At 41.5% G+C, this 20,949-nt stretch overlaps 1 protein-coding gene across 3 annotated transcripts in view; it reads right to left on the minus strand.

Moving 5' to 3' along the window:
• Window positions 1-340: 340 nt before the first annotated feature.
• The window catches only part of SLC38A9 (solute carrier family 38 member 9), a 69,840-nt gene continuing 49,231 nt past the window's right edge, over window positions 341-20,949 (minus strand). For all 3 annotated transcript variants that reach the window (XM_073343949.1, XM_073343950.1, XM_073343951.1), the window contains exons 12-15: window positions 17,434-17,547; window positions 15,412-15,560; window positions 3,370-3,459; window positions 341-1,615 (exon numbers count right to left, since the gene is read on the minus strand). In XM_073343949.1, coding sequence (XP_073200050.1) covers window positions 1,450-1,615; window positions 3,370-3,459; window positions 15,412-15,560; window positions 17,434-17,547 — 519 coding nt within the window. In that variant the 3' untranslated portion in view covers window positions 341-1,449. The remainder of the gene's footprint in view (window positions 1,616-3,369; window positions 3,460-15,411; window positions 15,561-17,433; window positions 17,548-20,949) is intronic.

Below are 20,949 nucleotides of genomic sequence, written 5' to 3' on the forward strand. Positions count from 1 at the left end.
AGACAATAGGAGTTTTGCCACGGACCTCAATGGGAGCAGAGATGGACCCTTTGTGGACTTTATAACAATCTCAGTCTTTGTGGTTTATACCTGTGCATTTCCAATTATGTGCATACTTTCATAAAGTCCTAAGGGCATGCCTACAAGGTCGTGCCTTGCTATTACTCATTGCACATTGACAGACACAGATTTTCAGAGTTGCATATGTGAACTAGTCATCTAGCGGAGCCTCTGCAGGCACAATTGTGCATGGTGACTGCATATACAGATGATGCATTTGCAATTTTGTACTAGTGATTCTGAAACTGCACCATATCGCATAAAATATACAGCACGTGTATTTTGTACATTAGATTATAGTACATTTTAATACCGAATATTTGGCAGCTACATTGAAACAGGATTTTTAAATTTTCACACAATCTTAATTTGTTATTTTTGTCAGTTTGTGTGTATTGTACATCTCTCTGACTATACTGTCATATAACAACATGAATAGAATGGATGTTTGAAAAGCACAGTTTTCCTACAGCAAGGGATTTTCACAGTCTGAAATCCTGCAGGGGCACAAGAACTACACTGGACATACACGAATGCTCTGATCATTTGCGTCCAACGTACATATATGAAGTAAACCTGCTCACGAGAATACACAACACACAGCTATTCTAATGGTAACAGTTATAGGACTTGGAACGAAGAGAATCTCGGTCCTACTTCTAGTTGAACCATCAACTTATTCTGTAACTTTGGACACCCCTCATTACTTGACCTGTTCTCAAAGGCCAGATAGCGTGCATGCAGCATTCTGGTTGCAGGTAGAAACGGTATTGATTTCTTATGCTGTTTCCGTACCTGAGGTTTCTTGCATATATTTTTTAAAGGTTACACAAAGTTATATTAACAGCGTGCTGTCATCTGATTGGCTATAAATTAGCTTTACAAATACAACCCTTTTGTCAGTAACAGTCCCAAACAGCACAGGAAAATTAGGGCAACTGTCACTGTAGAATATTGCGAGGGTTTGTTTGCTAATAAGGGCAAGAACCACGATTTTGGAAGAAAAGAATTCTGTAGCGTAAAGCTGAAAAGTAACCATTTCTAAAAGTGAAGTGTGGTATGTTTTATCCATGTGGAAATATTTCTCTCTACAAAATAAAAACATTTGGGCCAAAATCATCCCTGATGTACTGTCAATGAAGTCAGTGGAGTTGTGCCATTTACAAATTTGGCCCATTTTATCTATTGTGATGTAGTATTTCCAAAAGATGCATTTCCCTACAAACCCCTGAAAACTGTTACTAAAACACAGTTGTCCTTTGCTTTCAAAGATGCAGATTTTCTCAGGAAGATATTGACAGACAGGAGGTTCTCAGCTTTTCCGATAGAGCTGCTGAAGTCAGTTGTCAAACCTCAAAATACTACTTGTGAAAGCCAGCAGGAGCGTTTTCACAGCAAGAACTGTGCGATCAAATTAGCCAGTCCTAGGATGAGTATAAAGATGTGAACGATGAGTGTTGACCACGTCAGCTGCCCTGACTGACGCAGGGAGATCATGTAGATGAGGGATGGATACACAAATACAAAGGCCAGACCACACGTTGCTCCAGAATATCTGCAAAAAAATGAAAGTGCTTTGTGTTAACTCTAGTTCCTTGGGGTTTTTCCTAAAACAGTCTTCCTGAATAATAATTATTTGCTGTCACAGGCAAAAAAACATTGTTTTCTGTTCCTCATTATCTGCCTCCTCCTCCTATGGCATTTAATTACTTGATAAAGTATTTCTCCCCAGAGCAATCCTACTGTCAAATGAGCCAGATGCTTCTGGAGACAGACTTCCTAACTTTGATCTTGATGTATTTTACTTTCGTTTGAGGAATCTATTTACGTATATGTCAGAACAAGGCCAGATAATATCTTTTGTTACTGTTTAATGTAAATATCAAAGATATGAACCTGGTAACATCCCAGGGGCTTAAACAAAATGTGTATGAGCTCCTAAAAAGCATTTCTCTGGTACTGCAAGAACATGAAGTGAGACAAGCACCAGCAAGGACCAACCCATAGCTACTGAAACCCTTTCCTACGCCTTCTTCCAGTGATGACTCCAGCCTGACTCTCCACTAGCTATCGAAGCCCTCTCCCAGTGCCAGTCTGGCTTTTTGACAGCTATCAAACCCCTGGTGCAACCCAGTATTCGTTATTCACAGGCATTTTTTTCCTATTCAACAAGTTTCAGCTGTCCAATCAGGGAGCAGAAACAACAACATATTACTTAGGTGACCAATCGCATGCCCAAGAATAGCAAGTAGTTGAATTACACAGTTCATGAACCATCCACAGGTTGAAAACTGTTTGGCAACTATCAGTAATGAACACATTAGCAAACATCAGGATCAATTCGCAAACAGAACAACATGCTGAACACACCATGTAATTTATGTTCAGTGACTAATCTGACTAGTTCTATTCTCGGAGGATAGACGTTTTCCCTAAAAATAAATTAAATAGAGATGATAAAAAATAAAAGAAGACACAAAGAGTTAAAAAAATAAAATAAAAATAAAAAAATCTGAGTCCAGCAGTTTCAGAAAATGAGTGAAGAGTGGCTACAGTGACTACACTGGCCCCAGTGCCAATTGCTGTGGTTTTATAATCACATATTCCTGTTTTTTGAAATGCCTTCTTTTCCTGATTGTTGTGTAAAAACCCAGACTAACAACAGGGGAAACTGACTATTCCCAAAGCATTTCCAAATGCAGAAAGTAAACCCTCTGGAAAAAATTGACAATATTTTCTCAATCTCCCTCAATTACAGAAATCATAGGAGTTAGCTGCAACAATAGTAGGTTTAAATAAAAATCAGTCAGAAGTGTGATTTTTATTTCGGCCTTCCTTCTGTCTCAGATTTTTTATTTATTCATTTTTGCTGTTTTTAATCAGTCTCTTTTAAATCAATTTTTAAATAGTCTTTAAAGATTTAAAAACAACCACAAAAACTCCACAGAAACCACTTGTGGTAACATACAAATAGGGCCACACAGTAACTTAGTGACTTTATGCTGAAAAAATCATGTATCTGATTCAGAATAAGCTGGTAAATTATGGGGACCCTGAATGAGATCTGAAGGAAACTTATTCCAAATTCACATCTGTCTGGCAATCATCTCAACCCTCTGAATGACCCTTTCCAAGAACTAGGATTAAACAAAGCTCCATATGTTAACATCTGATAGCACTCTAATTTTTTGTATACTTACTATAAACAATAATAAAAATACAACAGATTGATCTCTGAGACTTTGTCTGGCACCAAAAAGTAAATTTCATTAATATTCAGGACTAGTTCAGAGTGCAAAGGGTACCTACCTTATGATACCTCCTATATTTGGATAGAATATGGCCATTGTCACTCCAAGTCCTACAACTGCTATGTTTAGAACCAACACATGGAAAATACTAGAGAGAGGGAAGAAAAAACAGTTAATATATGTATAATACCACTATGTAATAAGAACATCTTTCACTTATTGTATTACAATTTAAATGTACATCCAGTACGAGTGCTTCTACTAGTAGGACTCATCCTATTAGAGCTAATTAATTTCACAGTTAACTTGACATCTACAGAATATTGCAAGTGCCAGATTCTAAACAGATTTAAATGTTTAGACTCAAAAATTTCTTCAGCAGAGATTATGTATAATTTGGCATTTCTTAAAACATACTTAGTTACTCTAGCATATGAAAATCCATCTGAAACATCTGAAGACAAAGAAACAATACTGTATAACTGAATTCGCACATGAAAGAAGTGCCTGGATCCAGAGAATGAACTGAGCTATATCAGTGGACTAATGGATACCAGAGAAAGATGCATCACAGAATGGAAAGCATTATATAGAATACATAAAAACAAATCTTAATACCCTGCTTGTCACATTTTGATTGATGGATAAGACAAATGTTTAGGTTTCTGAATTTCACTTAATGCATGACCTAAAATTTACATTAGACTGGTTTCTTTTGGATAAACAATGTATTTTCTACTCTTTTATGTTTAGTGAGTAAACTTGAACAGGTTTTGCTTTCTGAATGAACCTTCTAATGCACAGAAAGCATTAATGTTGTTTAGATACTAGTGATAGGGCTGTGCATGAACTCTCGACTCAGAAAATACCTGAATGTCACCTGCCTTTAGGGTTTATAAACGTTTTTATATCTAAATATCAGGAAGGATCTGACTTAGCCACACAGATGTTCATCTGGGAATGAAAAATACCAAATACAGTCAAGACACAAATATTTATGGCTTTTGTTTACCTACTCTTCTGTTGTGTTTATTTCATTTTGACTGAAGTCACCATTTTTTTTTTTCTTACCCAACAAAGGTATGTCTCTGATGGAAAAGGTCAGTCTCTAAATAGATGAGCTTCTAACTATGTCACACTTGAAATGGCATGAGTGAACAATTTAAGGGCTGAAAAGTTAAGTGCTAATTTACAAGGTAGGAAGTGAAATTAATAAAATAAAATGAAATAAAGGGGTCTTATAAAAGTTTAGGGGAAGAATGGATATTTTAACCATAAAAGAATAAGCTAAGATAGACAGCACTAACAACTGTTCTTAAAGGGACATTTCAGAAGGAGAGTAAAATGAATATCCTTAATTACACAGCTAGCGTTTTAATAGCACAACAAGAAAGGGTGGGCATTAGATTTAAGTTGTCCACTGGAGAAACACCAGATGGGGCTTTAAGAAAAACACTGAATATTTGAAACTTTATATAAAAGCAAAGTTACAATACAACATGAACATACTACATCATCTATTACTTATTCATCATCTAGTTAGTATTCAGAGAACCTGGTTAAAGATACCGGCTTGCTGGCTGGGAAGCCCTCCTTCTTGGAATATACTAGAAAGGGTGACCAAATTTCTAAATACCCATTTTTTTCCCCCAGCACTTCTCTTGTGTACATACATGGTGTGAAAGATTTTCCATTACAAGGACAGTCCATATTTTACTACCACAATTCCACAGGAGGAAGGGTCATGTACTTCCAATAATGTGCAATATATAGTCTTAGTGCAAACAATTTGTCATTGTTATTTGTCATTCTACTTAAAGGGAGATCCTTTACTAGAACATTAAGCAAGCAAGTCAGGGGATCTCTCAGAAGCCAGCATTTTGTCATAAGATTAATCTTTTAAAAAATTTCCTCCCCAAATCATCTAATTCTTGAACACAACCCAACACATGTACAAGTACGTTCCCCTTTCCTGCAGCCTCTCCAACAGAGTACCTCCCTAATAGCAAAAATATGGAGGATATTAATTAGAGACAAATGCTATCTGTGCAGTAAGTTATAAAAATGTTCTTTATGAGCTGCACAAATTGAAGATGTATATCTCTTTTGCCATAAAGAGATGCACTTATCCAGATCAATTTTTGTCCAGATCCCTCTCCCATTCTTTTCATCTGGGTTGTTTTCTTAAAAATCTTTTTCATTCTACATTTTATGTATCTTCGAAATTAAACCTTTTGTTCCAGCTTGCTCCTGGGTTAACTCCTGAAATGTTGTTAAAGGTCCAGTTAGAGCCACCTCATATCCAGATTTCACAATAAAGTGTTTGATTTGTAAATATTGAAAATATGGGACCTTTACATTCTCACATACCTATTGATAGGATTTCAGATCAGAACCCAGGAACAGCTGTCCCAATTCACTAATCTCAGCTCTAACGCACAAGAAATAATCAAACACTTCTTAAGGATAAATTCCTGATTTTTAATGAAACTAGCTAAGGGAAAGGGCCTCGGTGACAGGAATTTTAAAAATTGGTCCAAAGCTACTAAGGTGGTCTGGATGAATGGGCGATTTTTTATTTTTGGTGATCTAAATTTCTTTTTAATCTAACAATTACTATGAATAGCTGTATCTGGGCTCCAATCTTGTTCAAGTTTTACCGAGTGTTTGGATGGCCTATTGTTAACTCAATTGAGTTGACATTTTAATTGTGACACTTAATAATAATAAACCAAATTAGGGAAAGCTAGTCCACCTTACTCTGTAGCCTTAGACAGAGCTTAGAACTCACCCTTTGTCTTCTATGGTTTACATATGGTTTTAATAGTGCATCCTGCCAGGTTTTTAATGTCAGGGATAAAACAGGGATGCAGTGAAAGAAAGAAACAAACAAAAATATAGTGGATGCCAGTTAACAGCACTCCCAATATTAACAACTTTTGGTTAATAGCAACACTGAATTCAATGTTAATGGGATTTGGACAGTGGCAATATGCATACCACTTATTAACAAAAGGAGGACTTGTGGCACCTTAGAGACTAACAAATTTATTAGAGCATAACTTTCGTGAGCTACAGCTCACTTCATCCGATGAAGTGAGCTGTAGCTCACGAAAGTTATGCTCTAATAAATTTGTTAGTCTCTAAAGTGCCACAAGTCCTCCTTTTCTTTTTGGAGATAGAGACTAACACGGCTGCTACTCTGAAACTTATTAACAACGGTCTTGGGAAGAAAGGCCCCACCACAAGCAGGTTTGTGGGGCTGCAGCCAGGGAAGGAAGCACATGGGGCTTCCCGATACCTCTCCCTGTGTTCTTGGGCTGTGTCCTCCCCTGGCACCAGGGTTCTGGGCTCAGCACATCCTAGTACTTCCTTTCCTGGCTGCAACCTTGCAAACCTGCCTGCAGCTGGAGACCCACTGCCCACACAGGAGGTAAAGGGCCCACAACCCTACCCAGCAGCAGAGCCACTGCTTGAGTCCCAGCACTGTGGGGTGTGGGCAAGGCAGCAGAAGGGAGGGAGGCTGCAACCTGGATGCCAGGGTCTTCAGGGAGAGTGGGGATGTGGTGGGCCTGCATGGTACCTCTCCCTGCATTTTCCAGGCTGTGCCCTGCTCTAGCACCATAGCCTGGGCTCCATGTGTCCTGCGTTTACTTCCCTGGCTGCTGCCCTGCAAACCCGCCTTTTGTTTATTGGCAACTCTCCTTTATTAGCAACTTTTTGCTGGGAACCAAGACTTTGCTAATAAGCGGCACCCACGGTAATAACTTTGTGAGGACATTCATCTTTACTGAGTCTACCCTACCTAGCCAAGACATTTTCTATTTGTTTTGTTATTTTATTCCACATTGGAGGGTAATTTCCTTTAAAAAGATTATGTTTCTCCACAATATTTATTCCTAAAATATTTTAAAGATTCCCTTACCCATTTAAATTTATGTAGCTGACAGCAGTTGGTTTTGATCCTTTCAGGAACATTAATTCCCAGAATTTCAGATTTATCGTAGTTTATTTTGAAGCCCGATACCTGCCCGAATTCTAAAGTCAATTGTTCTATCGTTTTTAACGAGGCTTCTAGATCCTGCAAATATAACAGGACATTGTCAGCATACAAAGCTATTTTGTGTTCTGAAAGAGATGTTTATCAAGGGGCTATTTCTCACATTGAGGGCAAATGGCTCCATAGCCAAAGCAAACAAACTGGCAACCCTGCGCTTCTACCCCTGGACAAAGTAGAAGGAGGGGATTGATGAACATTAACCAAAGAAGATGCTTGAGGATGAATACATAGGGCTGATATGCCCCTATAAAACGAATTTTCAAAACCAAACCTTACTAAAAATCTGGCTGAGGTACTCCCAATTCAAGCCTGTCAAAGTCATTCTCAGTGTTGAATGAAAGCAGCATACAGGAAGAATTATAAGAATTAACATTACGGATCAAATTCAGAGTTCTGATATATCAGATAGGTGCCTGCCAGCAATAAATCCAGATTGGTCTGCGTGAATACATTTGGGCAAAATGGACACAACCTGTTTGCTAGCACCTTGACATAAATGTTAGCATCCACATTTTAATTAAAGAGATAGGCCTGTATGATGCACAATTGGAAAGATCTTTTCCTTCTTTAGGAATGACCACAATTTCTGCTTCTTTCCATGAATCTGGAATCTCATCCCCCTGCAATATACCATTAAATAATCCAGTCAAAACAGGGCCAACACTTGCTTTAGAGCTCTGTAATGCTTCCCAGAAAACCCCTTGGGACTTGAAGCTTCATTGGATTTTAAGTTCTTAACTACATCTTCAACTTTCCGTGCAGCAATTTGCCTATCAAGAGCTGCCACATTATCCTCAGAGCTGAGGTAGTTCCACATTTCTCAAATATTTATTTATGAGTTCAGAATTTGGCTGTTCTGAAGTGTATAAAGTACGGAAAAAGTTAGCAAACATTTCAGAGATCTGTGTGATGCCAGTTACTAAATCTCCTGTTTTATTTCTAATCAGAGGGAGAGCTGATTTATCCTGTTTCTTTTTAAACTTTCTGGCTAAAAGCCTATCAGTTTTATTGCCTGTTTCATAATATTTTTGTTTAATACATCTAACGGTTTGCTCAGCCTTATCTGCTTTTAACAGGTTAATTTTTCCTCATCTCAATTATTTTCTTATATACTCTTTTAGAGCCTGTAGATTTGCGTCTACCTTCAAAATCAGAAAGTTCTTCAATTGAACTCTTCTACCAGACTCTCATATTTTTGAGGTATGAGGCTTTAGTTATGAGCGTCCCCCTCATTACGGTCTTTCTAGCATCCCAGTGAGCACTTACTGAGTCCATCCTTATCGTTTTCTTCTATGTCTTTTGAGACATTTTCTTCCAGGTCTTGAATTCTAAGGGGGTCACATAACACAGCTCTATTCAACCACCAGGCCCTTTGTTTTTCCACTGAGTCCCAGTCTTTTAATCTAATATATGCAGGGGAATGATCAGACCAAGTTATATCTCCCAGACTATCCTTTTAACCAAATTAGCCAAGAAACAGGAATCAGATCAATCCTGGCATAAGACCCATGAGTAGCGGAACAATATGAATCTGGATGTCAGAGACCATACATCTCCCACTAGACATCCACCAGATCCTCATTTTCTAATTTGGGCAAATAGTATATGGGCTAAGACATTACACTAAATAATGGATATTACATCCATGTGGTTATAATGATAAAGCGATAGAGTTAAATGAAAACTGGGCTGTACACAACCCAGGATATTTTAGGGCATGTCTACACTGCCCTATAGTTTGGGCTACGGGGGCACAAATAGCTGTGTGTACCAAAGTGCTGCATGGTAAATCCCTTGTGGGGGATACTGCAGGCATGAACTTAAAGTCCCTAGCTCACACTAACGTAGTCCTGTTTGAAGAAGACTACATTAGTGTGAACTGGGGACCTTTAAGTGTGTGCCTGCAGGGTTAACGGGGGGAGTTTCAGTTCAGCACTTCGGTGCACGCTGCTACTCACACCCCATAGTCTGGACTACACAGCAGCGTAGACACGGCCTAAAATACCCTGGGTTCTACACAGCCCAGTTTTCATTTAACTATATCCCGACACCACTAAAACCATCTGAATGTAATATCCATTATTTGCCGTGATATTTTACCCCATACAATAATCTTGTTCTTCTAGATTTGGACTGTTTCTTCTGCTGTCGTCTTTCCTTTCGTCTTGGTGACATATCTTTTTGAGCTGTTCTGGCTCTCTTTGACCTCACGGATTCCCAGGGATTTCTTGGTGATGTGCAGGACCAAAGAAAATCAGCAGATATTGTGAGACTTGAGATAAAAATCGCAAGAGCTGGCAACGCTGGTGATGGCATTCAGAAGGTAAATTGCATACTGTTTACCTTTTCCTAATACAAGAACAAGGGAACCTTCAATTACACAGAAAGGCAGCAAATTTAAAGCTAATCAAAGGAAACACAATTAGCCTGTGAAACTCACTGCCAGAAGATATCACTGAAGCCAAGAGCTGAGCAGTCATATTTGTTAGGATTAAACAACAGCTACAATGAAAGATATAAACCCTCCTGCTTCAGGGCAAGCAACTTTCCCTACAGGCAGATTCTCTCTTTTTCCCCACTTGCTCCTTCCTCTGAGATATCCGTTATTGGCTAGGGTCACTGAACCAGATGGACTACTAGTCTGATCTGATATGACAATTGCTATGTTTCTAACCTGCAAGTCCCTTCTTCTGTTTAAGTAAAATTCACAGCCCATCTGACCTTCAGGCTATAGAGATAGCTCATCCTCACTCTAGGGAGAAGGGCACAAAGAAGGACAACAATTTCCCTAGTTTTGATGTAATTCAGGAGGACATGTGCGAACAAATGAAAACAAAATCCCTTTAACAAAGTTAGCTATTTGTAAGGATAAGAAAGGAGGTCTGTGAGGCAGGGCTGCTACCTCAAGCAAACTGGAGTCAGACACAACAGCTGCTAGAAACAGGCCCTCAAATGTTAGGAATTTTTCCTGGGGGTGGGGGCAGGAGACATCTTACAAGAGGACGGTTATTACACAAAACCTTCAACATTATGGTAGGTACAATTCGTCCAGGTATAATCTGACTAGACGGGGTGCTGTCATATGGTGAACCCCTGAATGATCACCATTAGGGTTGCCAACTTTCTGATTGCAGAAAACCAAACACCCTTGCCCTGCCCCTTTCTCAAGGTCCCATCCCCTGCTCACTCCGTCCCCCATCCCTACATTGCTCGCTCTCCCCCACCCTTGTTCATTTTCTCCAGGCTGGGGCAGGGGTGCAAGAAGGGGTCAGAGCTCTGGCAGGGGGTGTGGGTCTGGGGTGGGGCCAGGGATAAGGAGTTTGGGGTGCAAGAGGGGCTCCAGGCTGGGGCCGAGGGGTTTGGAGCGTGGGCTTTGGGTGTGGGACGGGGCTCAGGGCTGGGGTACAGGAGGGAGTTCGGGGTGTGGGCTCCGGGTGGTGCTTACCTCAGGCGGCTCCTGGAAGCAGTTGGCATGTCCCTCTAGCTCCTAGGTACAGGGGTAGCCAGTGGGCTGTGCGTGCTGCCCCTGCCCACGGGCTCCATCCCCATTTCCAGCCAATGGGAGCTGTGGAGCCAGGGGCAGAGGCAGCGTGTGGAGCCCCCCTGGCCACCCCTGCACCTAGGAGCCAGAAGAAGCAGCCAGCTGCTTCCAGGAGCCATGTGGAGTTGGCCGCTGTGGCCAACAAGACTTTTAGTGGCTTAATCAGCTGTGCTGACCAGAGCCACCAGGGTCCTTTTCCAACCAGGAGTTTTGGTCGAAAACCGGATGCCTGACAACCATAACCACTGCAAAAGCAGAGTCTTGATGGTGCTACCCTCTCTGGAAAAGTCTAGAATTTTACTTTACTGAGAATATATTTAAGATTTCAGAAACCTTAAATCTGATTCTGTATCAGCCCCTTTACCCCTAGCCAGCCTACTGGGGAATTCCCCTGGTGGGACATAGTTGACTCAGTGATTGTACCACTCCCCCTCAAAGCCCCCACCACAGAGAAAGTAGTGAAGGAAGCCTGTAGGATTAGATGGGTGCATGGCCCACTAGCTATATTCAGTTGCCAGAACAGCCCCTTAAGAGCTGTTGCAGCAAAGCATAGGTTGGAGTAGCTTCAGGAGAGTTCTAATTTACACTGGAGGCCAGGCAGGCTCCCAGATGGTCCCACAATTTGGATGCAGCAAAGATAACTGAAAGCCATCTATGTTCCACCCCCAACTCCATCCTTGCATTGAGTGGCACTTAGACAGAACAGCAGTTCTAGCCCCTTTATTCTAATAGCAACAGGAAACAGGAGGGTTGGGATCTTAATCAAGTCTCAGTGATGTTTCATATTGGAGGATTAATCTCAAAGAACATAGGAATGGCCATACTGGGTCAGACCAATGATCCATCTAGCCTTGTACCCTGTCTTCCGACAGCAGCCAATGCCAGATGCTTCAGAGAGAACAAACAGAACATGGCAATTTTTGAGTGATCCATCCCCTGTCATCCTGACCCAGCTTCTGGCAATCAGAGGTTTAGGGACACCCAGAGCATGGAGTTGCATCCCTGACCATCTTGGCTAATAGCCATTGATAGACCTATCCTCCATGAACCTCTCTAATTCTTTTTTAACCGATTTATACTTTTGGCCTTCACAACCAACCCTGGCAACAAGTTCCATAGGTTGACTGTATTGTGTGAAAAAGTACTTCCTTTTGTTTGTTTTAAACCTGTTGCCTATTAATATCATTTGGTGACCCTGGTTCTTGTGTTACGTGAAGGGGTAATAACACTTCCCTATTCACTTTCTCCACACCATTTGTGATTTTATAGTTCTCCATCACATCCTCCCCCAGTCATCTCTTTTCTAATCTGAACAGCCCCAGTCTTTTTAAATCTCTCCTCATATGGAAGCTGTTCCAACCCCCTAATAATTTTTGTTGCATTCCCCGTACCTTTTCCAATTCTAATATATCTTTTTTGAGATGGGGCGATCAGAACTGCATGCAGTATTGAAGGTGGAGGTGTACCATGAATCTATATAGTGGCATGATAGATAACAAGACAGAAAATATCATCCATTTTTAATGGTTCCTAACATTGTTAGCTTTTTTGACTGCTGTTGCACATTAAGTGGATGTTTCAGAGAATTATTCATGATGACTCTAAGATCTCTTTCTTGAGCAGTAACAGCTAATTTAGATCCTATCGATTTGTATGTGTAGTTGGGATTAGGTTTTCCAATGTGCATTATTTTGCATTTACCAACATTGCATTTCATCTGCCATTTTGTTGCTCAGACTGCTAGGATCTGGGGGAAGGTCTGACTCTCTGAAAGAAGGTTGGGGAACCTGAGCTAGAAAGAACCTGCTTTTTATCGAAGCAGTAACTACAGTTGAGCAACTAAGCAATAGTGACTACAATATAATTAAGTTCATTATCCTTAGGAGAGGAATCATGCCAAAAACTGAAAAGAAACTGTAGAGAAGGGGATTTTTTTTTTTTTTAAAAGAAGTGAAAAAAGTGACTAAAAAGCCTGAAAAAGAAATTAAAAACATTACACTCAGCATGGTGGCTACTTAAGCCCACCATGCTCCAGTCACAAGGAGGCACGCACATCACTAAACAAAAAGTAGGAAAGCAAGGGGGGAAAAAAAACCAAAAAAAACCCAAACAAACCAGTATCATTAAATGGCAAAATTAAAGAGGTCATTGAAGGCAAAGAAAGGTATTCTTCCAAACTGGAAATCCAGCCTAAGTGATGCCAGTTGAAAGGAGCATAAAACATGGCAGGTAAAATGTCTGATGGATATTAGGACAGCTAAAATGGAATTTGAAGAGCAAATAATCAAAGACAAATAACAAGTGTTAACTGTAGAGTACTATAGAGAGCTACAATATAGTTAACTATTGAGTGCTAAGAGTTTAACTATAGCAGAAGCAGCAAGCCTGTGAGAGAATGGCTGGGTCGGCTGGGCTACCAGGCAGAAAAGGGAGCAATTAAAGAGGAAAGACATTGCAGAGATGCTCAATGATTTCTTTGCATCAACCTATTTATCCTCTCAATACAAGAGGCAACGAATTTAAAACTCACAGAATGAAATACCTTTTTATATCTAACCCACAACACATAATTAACCAGGGGAACTCACTGCCACAAAACATCATGAGAGCCAAGAGCTTAGCAAGATTCAAAAAGGATTAGCCATTTATATAGGCAAAGAGAACATGCATAATTACAATAGACAGGACAATAAACACTCATGCCCCAGAGCATAAACCACCATTAAGTACTAGTGATTAGGAAGATGCTTCCTTCCAATGGTTCAATTTTTCCATAGTTCCACTACAAGATTTTTTAATCTTCTAAAACATCTGGTACTGGCCACTGTTGCAGACAGGATACTAGACTAGATGGACTTTGGGTCTGACCCAGTGTGGCAATGCCTGTGCTAGTGATTTACAAACTCAGGACACATCTTGGCCATGAGAAGACCACGAGAAAATTATCTGCCCTTTTGACTTAACTCCTTCAACTACCTGTGAAGAAAAGCAGTGGGGCAAATATGTGCAAAAAGATGCTAGCACAATGAATTGTGAAGGTATCTGCCAGAGGACTAATGTACTTGGAATAATGTTTTGGAGATGGACACTCCCCACATCACCAGGTATAGGTCTGCTAGAGATCCTTTACTTATTTGCCAGGAACTGGAACATGGCAGGGAGGAGAACCCTTTCTTCAAAAGGTCAAGCTTTTCCTTAGAGCATCTGGGAGATAGATCTTAGAGCAACGAGGCATTCCCTTCCTTCCTCCATGAAGAGTTAGCAGACTTGCCTATGTAGGACTCCTGCAGCTCTTTGTTTCCTTATTGGGTCTAGTAAGCTATAACTGTTCAATTGTCTAACTGACCAGCATTGGTTTGCCTAAGTGAATCTGCTGGAATGTAAACTGGCAAAAAGTTCCCCTTCAACCATTCTGAGTTGTGGAGTCAACACATGAGAGAAAATTCTGCCCAGAGAGGGATGCTTATCCTTTGTCTAAACTCAGTTCCTGATTGCAGATAGGAAGAAATAGTTATATCGTGTCAGGCACCAGACCAGCTAAGAACAGCTGCTGGTCTGCTCCCTGACTAACTGTGCTGCTAATAGCGTTGCCAACCCTCAAGGATTGGCCTGGAGTCTCCAGGAATTAAAGATTATATCACATGATTAAATCTCCAGGAAAACATCCAACCAAAATTGGCAACCCTAGCTACTAGGCAACTATTGAGCCCAGCTGCACTGCCTTAGCACTGTCAGAGTGGCCACAGCCCAGCTGGCTGCTGGTTTAGCAGTCCTGCTCATAAGCCTGGCCCCCACAGGAGTTCAGTGGATGTTCAGTGCATACCATGCACTTGCCCTTGCTCCTATCTCTGCTCTCCTCTGGCTTCAGACTTCTGGCTTTGCCTGTTTATCCACAGAACAGACACCTACGGAGTTCCAGGGAGAGGTGGGGCAGTGTACAAACCTGCCCACATCTAAAGGCCCTTCCCCCAGCCTAAAGGGAGGAACCACTGAACCCAGGACTCAAGCAAATACAGGGGACAACAAATGAAAACACAGGGATGGGAATGAGGGTCAAAATCAGAGGGTGACACCAAACAGAGAACCCCAGATAGTATCCACTCTGTTGGAGGGGCACCTATTGAGTTCCTGGGGTGGGGTGGGGTGGGATGGGCACAAGCCCGGTTACATCTAAAGTGCCCTCCCCCAGCCTAAGGGGTCCATAGAACAGGCAGCTGAAATGCAAGATTTCTCATCCTGCCCTAACAAATGCGTCACTGCCCTGACCTGCAGAGCCCACTTCTGAAGGCAAGAGCAAAGCTTATTTTTCCATGCTCATCCAATCTTTAGCCTTCACAAACTTAGCCATCAAATATGTCACTACAAAACTGCAGGGGTAGTTTTTGAAACACATACGTCTCCCCCACTGCAAACTCCACAGCCTTAGTGGAATATCTGGCACAACAGGACACCAGTGAAGCATTGTATGTCAACCCCTTGACACAGGGTAGAGTCCTTACCTTGGGTAAACGTTGCCAAAGATGTGTCCTAATAGCTGAACTCGTGCCAAATAGCCAAGCAGTGGGTACACAGTTATCATCTGGAATAGCAGGAACAATCTTGCAACAAATGACATGATGTCATTGCTGGGAAAATTGTCTAAAAAATTCTAAAATAAGAAAGGCTAATTAGGCAGGATTGACAACAGTTGTATTAGATTCCTAACAAGTGTTGTAAGTGGAAAAAATGAAGCCTGAATAGTGCTTCTCAAATCAAGACATAAAATTGAACTCTCTCTTGTGCAGCCTGTGTACAACTAAATATAACCTAAGGTTTGTAATATGAAAGGCCAGTGATATAATTTGTGTATTGCCCTCACTAGATGACATTTTTCCAAACAGCACACATCCCTGAGTACAGAATATGGAGCTGGCACCGGTCTTCATATGCAAAGGATTTCAAATGCCCCTATTATCCACAATATTGTGTTTACATGAATTAATTGTAACTTAATGTTTTGTTGGCTCTAGGTCCCTTTACCTTGGGAATCATGATATTCCAGCAGTCATCTAATTGCTCAATAAAGTGCATAAACAGCTCTTGGTGCAAGTGAAAGTATCCTTCCTTCCTGTGAAAATTCATAAAACCTTATTCGTTTTCGGAAACCGCAGCTCCATGACAAAGCCACCTTTTTGGGGACCTATTTGTAATAATTGAAGCTGGATCCTATACAGATAATAAGGAATGGATGGATTCGACAAGCTGAAATATCTGTTAAATGTACAAACTGTTCCATAACTGTTTTGTATAATTACTAACAATAAAAGAAACAAGTGTTTGACAGCCATTATTTAATCATGGCTCTTTCAAATGGCTCACAGAAGAGCTTCCTGGTTAAACATTATCTTCAGTCCTGATATGGCTATAGCCTGTCAGTAGCCTCCCTCCATGTGGTGCTCCACTGGGGTCTCCATACGGTTTAAAAGAGAACTAGATAAATTCATGCAGGATAAGTCCATTAATGGCTATTAGCCAGGATGGGTAAGGAATGATGTCCCTAGCCTCGGTTTGTCAGAGGGTGGAGATGGATGGCAGGAGAGAGATCACTTGATCATTACCTGTTAGGTTCACTCCCTCTGGGTCACCTGGCATTGGCCACTGTTGGCAGACAGGATACCAGGCTGGATGGACCTTTGGTTTGACCCAGTATGGCCATTCTTATGTTTTTATGCTAAGTTCTCAACAGGACATGCACAGCATCTTGCAGTAAATGATTCATGAAAAGACAACCTCTTTTTGAAGCAGCCTGAGGCAAAGGGATCAGGGTGGCCCAATGGATGGATGAGAGAGTGGAAGGTATGACAGCCTTCCTGCCAGTGTATTGCACTAGTGCCCAGAGGCCTCAATCAGGGCCCCTCAGGGCACTGTATGTACAGATAACAAAAAGATGGTTCCTGCCCCCAAAGATTTTACCATCTAAACCACCAATCCTGTACAGATTAAGGTGGGTATTTCATTTTAGCAGCTATGAATAGCCCCAATGACGTCAGTGGGATTAGTCACTGCACATAAACTTAAATTCACACATAAGTCTTTGCAGGATCAGAGCCTAAGGAAGCCTGACCTGTTCAGCTCATAGTCAATTAGCCTTCAGACAAATTAGCCAGTGTAGTGCCCCTCCCCTGCTAAATTAATAAAACCTAGCCAGCTCACAAGTTTGATTTAATTTGTTTTTGAGCACACTTTGGTCCTCCCAGCCCCAATGGTTAGACATCTGTTTTACCATGTTTATCCTTACATGGCTATGGAAGTAGTGGCAAGCAGATTAGTGAGTCGATGCAATCATCAGTATTTGTTTGTCTAAGTGTCCACAACATGCTAGTCACTTTCCACACATTCAAGAACAGACAGTCCCTGCCCCAAAGAGCCACCAGTCACACAGATAGAGACAGACAGAAGTTAGTAGATGAGGAACAAGTATGGATTTTTACACACAGTAATTAGAAGGGATGGAAACAGTGCAGTAAAGTGTCTTTCCCTACCTGTTCAATGCACTCTTTGGACAACGGCGGAGAGGGAAATGCAGCAAAAATTAACAGTCCAACATAGAGATATGTTAATCCCACCAGGAAATAAGCAATGGAAAGGTCTCTCACCTGCAAAAACAAAATTCTCTTTTTATTCTGGCATTAACATACACAGCAAAGAACAAATTTGATGAACTAACTTACTGGTTAACAATATACTAGATATACCATACTAAGTTAGTTTCTTTGTAAAGCAACTTATTTGATAAAATGTGGACCATTAATGCAACTACATGAAAATATTTCATTGCAAGATTCTGAACAAGACAGCAATAAAGAGAGACAGACAATCTTATCTTAGACAATGACAAAAGTTAACTTTGGAGTCTGATCCAATTGAAGTCAATGGAAAGAGTCCCATTGACATCATTGGGATTTGGACTCCATGCACAGATTTTTGAAGTATTCTCCCCTCTTCTGCAAAAATATAAAGTCTAGTACATTCAATGTGAGCCAAATCTTGCAGTCCTTACGCTCTTAAATTCTTATGGGGTTAAATGGGCGATCTGCCTGAGTGAAGGCAAATTTGTCCCTTTAAACAGGAAGAAGGTACACAAAAGCAGTCACTAGGCAGGTATTATAGATCTATTTAGATCCGACATCAACAAAAGGATCCCAGGAACAGCTTCCTCGACAGATGTAGGGTATTACTGCTAAACACCACAATCATGCAAAGAATACAAAGGCTAAATAAAGCCTCTACAGCCTTCTCATATACACCCACTCACTAACAAGTCTCAGGACACATTCAGCACAACTAGCAGGGATAGCCAAAGAGTCCATTGATACCATATGTCAAGTCTGTTGTCAGGACTAAAAACTGGCAGCTAACACACATCAGCAGACCAGATTCAAGCTATAATGAAAATGATCTTTTTTAACAAAGTGCTTTGAAACCCAAGAATATGGTCTACAGAGAAATCTTCAAAATGCACACATTTATCATGTTAGTTCCTATGGATGTAACTAAAGAGCATAATCTAACATCTTATACTGTAATATGAAAAAAACCCACATGTTGAAAGAACACAACATAATGTAAGCGGGGGAATAGTCCCACTATTGTGGGGAACTTTCCTGGCTTCTGCACTACACCGGTGAAGTGGGCTAGCAAAAGGATCTGAGTCCTCGCTCCCACTTCCTTTACCCAGTGGCCTCCCTGCCCTTGAGGGCTCCCCTTCCACTCTCCTGTCTGGCAGAGTCCTCATAATCCCAACAAGGCTGGGCCCAGGATTCCTGGGGGGCTCGACCCCCAACCCTGCTGTGGTCACCTAGGACAGGGGCTAGGGTGCCCCCACTCTGGGGTACTCTCTCTGCACTGGGCACTTCTCTGACCCACGGACCATTACATACTATTGAAAGCAAATGCAAGTTATTTAATGAACAATTAATTTTTAAAAGAATAAGGAAAAATGGGAAAGGTTAAAGGAAACACATCACCCTGCTCTGTGGCAGGGAACATCACAAACGGTGTCTCTGGAATGTCAGGACAGTTCACAGTCTGTTCCTTGTAAGTCCCAGGCCTTCTTCTCAGGCCCTGGCTGTGCTGTAGGGATGCTGTGGGTGGGACACTAGCTCTGATGGTGGCCACACGCTCTCAGGCTCTAAGTGGTAGGATGCTTCTTCCCATCGTGGCCCCCACCCTATCAGGGTTATGATCCAAGCCTGGCCTGCAGAGCCTCTTGGCTGAGGTGTCTCCCTGTGCTGGGCCCGCTGCCCAGGGTCCCCCTCGCTCTCCCCAGCTGCTCACAGCACCCAGCTCTGGACTGCTCCTGCCCCAGCTCCACCACTGTCTCTGCACTGCTGCTGCTGCTCTGCCTCCAGCTCCCTGGGCTGCTTCTCTGGCCCCTCTGGCTCTGGTTGCTACAGCTCTGCTCCCAGGACAGGTCTGCTCTGCAGGCTGCTTCTGTGACTCTGCTCCCAGCACTGACCTGCTTCGTGGGCTGCTTTTCTGGCCCCTCTGGCTCTGGTTGCTGCAGCTCTGCTCCCAGGGCAAGTCTGCTCTCACTGGTCTGTGCCTCTGGCTTTGGGGCTGCAGCTCTGCTCCCAGGACAGGAGCTGCTCTCTCTGGAGCTGGCACTGCTCTGCTCCCCAGCTCAGCTTGCACCCCTGCTTTCTCTTCAGCTCAGCCCCATTCTGTCTGATCCAGGCAATACCAGCTCACACGGAGGACAGGACCTCCCTGGCCTCCTGACTCCCTGATTAGGCTGCCCACCCTGTCATTCAGGATGACCTGGAGTACTGCCCTCTCCCCCTTGTTCCTGAGGACACTCAGTCTCAGGGTCCTGGTTTCCCCATCAACCCCCCTTTTAGTACTGGGAGCTAGCAACTAAAATACCCCCACTGAATGTTAGTAAGGGGGCAACAGTGCCCTTAAAATGGGAAGGCTGCTGGGCTGAGAGAGAGAGAGAGTGTACACTTATTTTTAAAGACCAGATACAGCAATCCAGAATAACCATATATTTTCTGTTTCAATCACTCCCTACCTCCCAGAGGTATTATATGCTTTTAGAACCATATTTTTATAGTAAATCTTTTCACTATAATTATTTGCCTTCACTATAGTGTTCTGTATAAGCATTGTACATTAAATTATGGCCAAAATTTTCAAAAGTGGGTGTCTAAAGTTAGGCTCCTAAATCCATATGTAGGTGACTAATTATAAGTGATGAAATTTCCAAATGTGCCGAGGACCCAATAGCTTCCAATGAAGTCAAAGAGAATTAATGGGTACACAGCCCCTGTGAAAATCACTAATTTAGGTACATAAATACAGATTTAGGAATCTAACTTTAGGCAAAGACTTTTGAAAACCTTGACCTAAATGTATATACATTTAATACATGTAAAATTTGTGTGGACTCCACTTGTGAAATTTACTAGCAAATTTCACATAACAAAGGATAATTAATTAATTAGTGGAAAAGCAATCACATCCACTTTTGAAATAATTTTCCAAGCTGCAGAACTCACTGACACATTAACCTTTTAAGTACATTAAAATAGCCTAATAGCAACTAATTTCCTACATCAATCACTGCTTTGGAACTGCATTATGACACCATTTGTTTTTGGTTATTAACTAGCAAGATTCTGTATTGTTCTGATGATGCTAGTGATCAGCTTCTTAAAGGATTACAGGTAACACTTTTGACATGACCTTATTTTACTAGGACTTATAGTGACATGATCAGGATTAGTAGGCCTCCAAATTTGTCCTACTTTTCCCCACTTACATCTGTTCACAAAGTCCATATATGTACACATTTTTCTTCTAATCAAATAGTCTAATGTCTTTTTCTTAATAAAAATCAACACACTACCAACTGAGCATCCAAGGAAAATCAAGCCAGTGTGCAGGACACCAGCAGAACCCTATTTAGTAATATATCTGGAAGATCCTCTCTCTCGTTTTCAAAATCTTTTTCCCCCTACAGGATGCATTAACAGAGCACCTACTTCTGCTGACTA

This window comes from Lepidochelys kempii, chromosome 5, assembly GCF_965140265.1.
Source record: "Lepidochelys kempii isolate rLepKem1 chromosome 5, rLepKem1.hap2, whole genome shotgun sequence".
In the NCBI taxonomy this organism is placed as follows: Eukaryota; Metazoa; Chordata; order Testudines; family Cheloniidae; genus Lepidochelys; species Lepidochelys kempii.